Source organism: Schistocerca serialis, chromosome 7 (assembly GCF_023864345.2).
Source record: "Schistocerca serialis cubense isolate TAMUIC-IGC-003099 chromosome 7, iqSchSeri2.2, whole genome shotgun sequence".
Lineage (NCBI taxonomy): Eukaryota > Metazoa > Arthropoda > Insecta > Orthoptera > Acrididae > Schistocerca > Schistocerca serialis.
In genome coordinates, this window is record NC_064644.1 from 144,587,915 (window position 1) to 144,594,910 (window position 6,996).

A 6,996-nucleotide genomic window follows, 5' to 3' on the forward strand; every position below is an offset into this window, starting at 1 on the left:
GCCGACACTGCAAATAGGCCTATGAACCCCTTCCATCGGACCCATCGGTTGTCTAAGAAACTCCAGCGTCTGAGAAACATTTACAGACAGAATCTTTGTTACACCTCATAGCTAGTATTAACAATCTCCAAGGCACAAGCGATTCAGATAAAGATCTTTAAGACTGTATCTGTTTGCTTGTTGTCATGGGAAGCGACATGACTTTGGAGAAAATCATCTTCCCCTTCTGCGGAAACTTAAAAAAAAAAAAAAAAAATAGAAGTTGCCGTTTTTTTTCCAGGGACGCAGATTTCTTAACTCTTGCATTATTGCTACTTGAGTTTGTGCTGTTGTGTGGTAGGGGAGGTTTAGGGCCTCTAGAACCCTGTGATTGGCTAAAGACAGGGAGAAGGCTGTGTCGTTCGTGCACTTTGCGGGAAAACGGAATTTTTTCTGGAATTGTGCGAAGCACTCGGGTGTCGGACTTTCATTTGAAAGCACTTCTAGTCGAGGCTCTGGAATGTCTGGGTGGTACTTGGGACCTGTCCTGAGACTGACCATTTGCGTGTAGTTTAGACTGGGGAGACTGTAGTGAAGTTCTTGTTGTGCTGACAGTGTGACTTCAAATGTCTCGGACTACTTGTTTGCCAAGGGCTCACTTATTTATTTTTGGTTTACCAGTCATGACTTTTGGTATCCTTGTGCGCTGTGTCATATAAGTGAGCCAAATTGCTCCCTGGTACGACCAGCGAAGGGTTGTGTTAAACACTCGAATCTACTATGATTTCAGGGATCTGTGAAAGAATAAATTGCGATCCATCTGCCTGATTTCTATACTGTGTGAATTTTGTATTTCTTCCATTGCCGCTATCGATTAACAGGTGCCGCCACCACGTCTCACCTCCACCGCACACAACTCGCCAGCTGCAAGTTACATCGCCGCACAAAGCAATCAGGGTAAAGTACTGCCGCTCCAGCATTGTCAGGGCGTACAGATCTCAATCGCCACTTGCTCTCAGCTACACCTATGTAGAGAAATCACAGTAGATTTGATCAATCAAAGTCTGCTCAGCGTCAGATCAATTCAGATTGCGTAATCCGCATTTTTAGGGCCAGAGTACTTGACTCACTCCACTAGTTATAAGGTCTCTGCCAACCAGGATCCTTGTCCAGTGTAGTCTTGTATCACCTGATGGTTGTTTACGGTATTCAATCAATGACTTGTTTAGCATAATTTATCTGTGTTTTAAAGGAAAAATATATGTTGTTAGCACACTTAAAATATTCAACATAATCAACTATTTATGTAGCCCCCACAGGCTTAACTTTCAGTTTTTCCAAGAGGTACCGTTACAGCACAGCGGTATTACAGGGGGATTATTCAGCATCAGATCTGTCTGTTTAGGGTGCGGTAGGTCTCAAATTTCGATTTATGGACGACAAGGGCCGCCCGAACAAGACCGCTGAGATGTCGGACACACCAGAAAGTGAAGATATTGAGCCTATGGAATGGCTTGGTTACTCCTCAAATCTAACCTCTGGGATGCTCTTGGCAACTGAGTGTTATGTTGTCCTCATCATCATTGCATCCTCGTCACCGGCGCGCAAGTCGCCCAATGTGGCGTCGAATGCAATAACACTTGCACTGGACGGCCGAACTTCCCCGTATAGAGCCTCCTGAGCAACGATGCCATACGCTTATTTCATTTTTGCGCATAGAACCCTCAACAATTTGATAGCCATCGTCAATGACAGCTGCAAAATTAGCATTAGTGTGTGAGGAGCGCGTGTTCCTTATCGAGAGTTCTACATCGAGGGAGTGTGACCCGTTATGTCTGTTATCCCGCTTTCCCAGTGTTGAAATCTGTAACGTTCTTCGTTATAAATCTAACAAGCCACCTCTATCACGTACGTACTGTTTCATGTCACCAGTCATCATTTGTGATTATTTCTGCCCAGAAATACCTCTTTTGCTTAGCAACTGTCAATCAGTGCATAAAGTCTTGAAAACTATTTGCGTGAACGGCCACAAAATGTTGGAGAAGATGCTTTCCACAATATTCACTACACTGATCTACAGTTCAGCTGCCGAAATGGAAATTTAATGTTCTCATCCTCTAGGAATAATGCAGAGGAGTCAGGAACCACGCCAGTACTTAAAAATCTACTGTCTTTTAACTGAGCAGCATTTCCTAACTAAAGTTCACACGCAAAAGAATTAGTTTTAAAAATCATTAAAGCTTGTCCTATAGCACTCAGCACCTGAAACAGTTCAGAGATAATTTCTACTTTTTGTTCCCAATTGCGTAACGCCAATTGTTCATCTTAAATAACCACAGACACTTGCCTTGTGGTTTTCTGTAATATAGCGGGGGACACTAGAAATGAAACATCGAAACACGGGCTTTGCAATAAAATTATTAATCGAAATATGCATTTTTACAGTTTCACAAGATATACGGAGCGATACCTCATTTGATCGAAAAACAATCATGTCTGTCGTCATTCACGCTATCCAAGGTTTAAACGGACACTGACTCAGACAGAATCACGGCACGTTCTCTAGCGGAGCTTAGCACATTTCGTATGATTGACGAAGGCTGAATTACCTTTTCAGTGCAGACACATCGACTTTCTATATAATCGGTGCGGACGGGGAAGGATACATTCGCTCCAAAACAGCTACCAGCGTCTGGAACTGTGCTCACCCAGCACCATTCTCAAGGGTAAAATTATTTATATCATAGTTACTTGAAGAACTACAACGATCCCAATTGTTTTTTAAGTAAATCTATACTCTCTTTGTATTGTTCAAAATTATCTCCCAGGTAACTTTTAAACTTAAACCTGTGGAAATATTCAAATGGAACCAATGGTAGATAGTGCCTCTTAACTTTCTCTCTCTACTATTCTTTTTGTATCCCGCCTGGGAGGCGGCGCGTGAGTAGGAACAGAAAAAGGTAATAGAAGAACGTGATTTACTGGTGCAAAAACAAGGTGATAAACCATTACATAACTTTGGATGTAGGTGCGATGCTTAAGCGAAGTGTCCTGGCTGGCTGCACCGGATGAAAAGGGCAGAAACTGTAGCGATGCTCGTAGAGCTTTCCATCGCCGTCTAGAGGATGCTGTCGTCGGTGACTGTCGTAGTGCCAACCTAAGCAGCGGCATCGTAGCTATCGATACCACAATTCTTTACCTCAATTAAATTACAGTATTATTCTGAAAGTTACTACAGTTTCATTATTACTTATATCAAATACAGTGCTGTCATTTTAGTTTACTTTCCCATATGTTCCATATTGAATCAAGGACTATTCCGTAATGACATGTGTAATGAGGTTTCTATTACGAAACCTTTAACACTGCTACTAATGTCACTTCTTATTATTCATGGTAACATTTTGTGAGCTGTTCCGCCATGTAGAATTCCTCCTCAGATTTTTTTTCAGTGTTATACATTTCGATCCCTCCGTGGCGACGCTACTTCTGGACCGCACTGGTGTCCCTGTGTGGCTATGTCGCTAAGCCTTCCTTTTTTCTTTTTGCTTTATTAGTGAGCTGGCAGTATGCAAAACAGCTCTTGGGAGAAAGGTCAGACTAATTTGAAAGATGTTTGAATATACTGTATATAAAACGAACAAGAAATGCATTTCTTTAATAACTCAAATTGGTGGACAATTTTGATGGTGTTCTAAAATTTAATAGGTGATTTTAGAGTACAGTTAAAATGTAACCACTGATGATGTGAAAGGTTCTACGGTATAACGGTGATGCTGGTGACGCATGAAAATAATCACAGTCAGGGTGGGATGTTGAGTGACTATGACGCCCCGCGGAACCGCAAATAACGACTAAAATTCAACAAGGGGAAGGAAGGGTAGGGAGTAAAATGGAAGTATGTTGTGAGGTGCAGCGTTGTGACTAGGATTAATAGAGAGATATATCTCGAGACGAATTTAGTCGTCGCAGAGTGGGATTAGGGTGAAGTTGCGCCGGGAGAGGATGGATAAGGCATGAAGTTGCCTCGAAGGAGAAAGTGGATTCAGCGGTGCAGCAGGGTATTTGGATCGGTGGTTGAGACATTGGATGCTGGGACTGGGTAGTGCGATTAACGTATAGGATCCGAAGGTACTTTAGGAAAAGAAGAGATTGAAGTGTATGATTTGGTACAGGACACAAGTTGCAGAAAGTGGACGGATGTATAAAGACAGTGTCGCATTCACTTATAAAAGTTTATCTTCCATCGCTTTTTCCAGAGAAATGGAATTATGGCTAAAAATCTTCCGGCTGCCTTTGATTGGCCGTCTTTGTATTTGGGTGAATACTGGAAGCAGATATTGAAAGAAAGAGGAATCCAAAATATTATCGTCGTTGCTCCATCTCCATTGTTTCTTGCTAATTGTTCGTGTTCTTCACTCTCCGTGGCTGAGTGTCCACTTCCTTGTACCTGGTAGCCATAAAAACGTGAAGCTGTAGCCTTAACCTCTATTGAACCTGCACTCATTCTTCGATGTTTCAACTACTGCTTGGACTTTTGTTTCATAATTTTGACGTTCTCTATACAGCATGTGAATGTTTATATAATCCACAACCTCGTCATATCCTCCTTGTTATTCTGCTTCCGCCGATTTTACATTTTGTCTTAAGCATGTTTGGCGTCATTGCTCTTTAGTGCCTTGTTTCGTTTTTTTCCAGTTTAACCGATATATATTGTTACACTGCTACGTGTCACTTTTCACTCTCTTGCGTTTTGAAGCGGTCTGCCATGTCCATTGTAGTTCAGAAGAAGTCTTCTATTTTGTGTTGTTTGAGAAATGTTGTCCATATACTATTCTTCAGAAGGATTGTGCCTCTGATAGAGGTTACTCTACAAACAAACGAAATCCTTAAGTCCACCATTCACCTTCCCTTCCAGAAAGCCTAAAAGATACGCTTGAACAGTGGCAGCATTGAGAACTTGTTGGGAGTCAGAGGGACCTGTACTATTCGACTGATGTGGCAGCCGTAGAAGTAACAGAAATTCGTCCATGCGACTAAAGAAAATAATGTGCCCCTGCGCTGGTGTGTGTGTGTGTGTGTGTGTGTGTGTGTGTGTGTGTATGTGTGTGCCAGTGCGTGTGTGTGTGTGTGTGTGTGTGTGTGTGTGTGTGTGTGTGTGTAGTGACTGGTGAGGAATGACCCAGCTGGCTCGCTGAGAGCTTTCAGTAAGAAGATATCAGTAGTATAATGTGGAACAAGGAAATGATCCCATTACAAGATAGCAGCCTGTCCGGAACCTGGTTTGTGGTTCAAATGGCTCTGAGCACTATGCGACTTAACTTCTGAGGTCATCATTCGCCTAGAACGTACAAGGAATTAAACGTAACTAACCTAAGGACATCACACACATCCGTGCCTGAGGCAGGATTCGAACCCGCGACCGTAGCGGTCGCTCGGCTCCAGACTTATAAAATAAATAAATAAAAAATAAAAAATAATATTAATTATTTGTATATGTATGATAGTGATCGGTTGTAATTAATATTTGCTTATCTGGAACGTGGACGTTTAATTATTTGGTATCAGACGCTTGACAATGGCTTTTTCGTAAATGCAATGTTATTTGTAGTTGACCGTGAAATAAGACTTAAATAGTCGGACTTCGTATTTCAATCGTTTCCAAAGACTGCTGCGGTAGGTGCGGACTCAGAATCTCAATATTAGAATAATTTGCCAGCCATGTCAATACGTCGTACAGAGGTGACTGCCTACTAAACATAAAAAAGTTTACGCAGTTAGTTAAATCAGATATATTCAACGAATAAGCCTACAGTTAAATAATTCAACTTACATTCATAAATATAGAATCTTTACAGAGTCGAGTGCCTGGTGAGATTGCAACTCGCAGTGTTCTTATATAACATCAAAAATGGCGGTGTGCCAGTTAATAAAATATACGTGCTTCCCGCACCAGTTATTGTACAAGACCTACTTCTTCTTAATGAAACATAAGAGTGTCTAATTGTATTTTGTTTTAAAAGCGGCATAGCTCTGCAGTTCTTTATTTATTTGTCAGAGATTAATTATTTAATTAAGATTTCGAGTTTCCGAGGAAACTACGCACTGCATGCAAATGTGCCCTTATATTGCCCCTTGAATTGCGAGGCGAAAGGACACATCTGCAGGCGAGCGATTCACCTAAAGGCACAAGAAAATCTAAGTTATCTACAACTATTTACATGACATACATTATACAGTATATTATACACAAAATTTGAATGACGCGCGTGCGCCGTAAAAGTTCTCATGTTAACAAAATAGAGTGCCCGCATGCGCAGAAGCGTCTATGTGACTCCTGCACTGCCGTTATATCGTAAATTTAGATCACGCGGCACAGTATTGCAGATCATATTGTTCGTGTGCGTGCACGTTTCTTAGTAGTTGCAGAAAGGAAATATTCCACCAAGATTACGTATGAAGAGTACATTCTATGACAGGTAACTTAATTTTAAAATTTCAATATTTGTTATAATACATTATAACTTTAGATTGTTGAATGTTCTTAGTTAAGGTACTAAGGTACGTGTTTCCAGCAGATGAAAAGCTTCCATTAACTGACATAAATATGCCATTTGTTATAGTGGGCGACGAGGCATTCCGCTTGCGAAAGCATATTCTCAAGACTTACACTCGCTCGTCTGCCCACCAAGATAAATCAAAAGCGACCTTCAACTATAAACTGTCATGAGCGTGCCGAGTTTCTGAAAACGCTTTAGGACTTTTGTGTCAGGTATTTCGAGTGTTCTACACAAATCTGAATCTTCAACCTAACACATGTGATAAACTCGTTACAGCTTGTTGTTGTCTACACAATCTCCTCAGGGACGCCTATTTAGAGAAAAGAGGACGAGATTTTTATGAAATTGACCATGACGTGAGTTTACCACTGAATATTATTCCCCTGCCCCGCTACGGCGGACAGTCGCAGCGAAATAGTACCTTTACATAGTACTGCATTGAAATGCTTCAAAGACA

General features: G+C 41.3%; 1 protein-coding gene across 1 annotated transcript in view; it reads left to right on the top strand.

Moving 5' to 3' along the window:
* LOC126412937 (serine/threonine-protein kinase fray2-like) overlaps positions 1 to 6,709 on the top strand; it is a 199,675-nt gene extending 192,966 nt beyond the window's left edge. Inside the window, exon 6 of the mRNA XM_050082828.1 lies at positions 6,603 to 6,709. Coding sequence (XP_049938785.1) covers positions 6,603 to 6,709 — 107 coding nt within the window. The remainder of the gene's footprint in view (positions 1 to 6,602) is intronic.
* Positions 6,710 to 6,996: the final 287 nt, after the last annotated feature.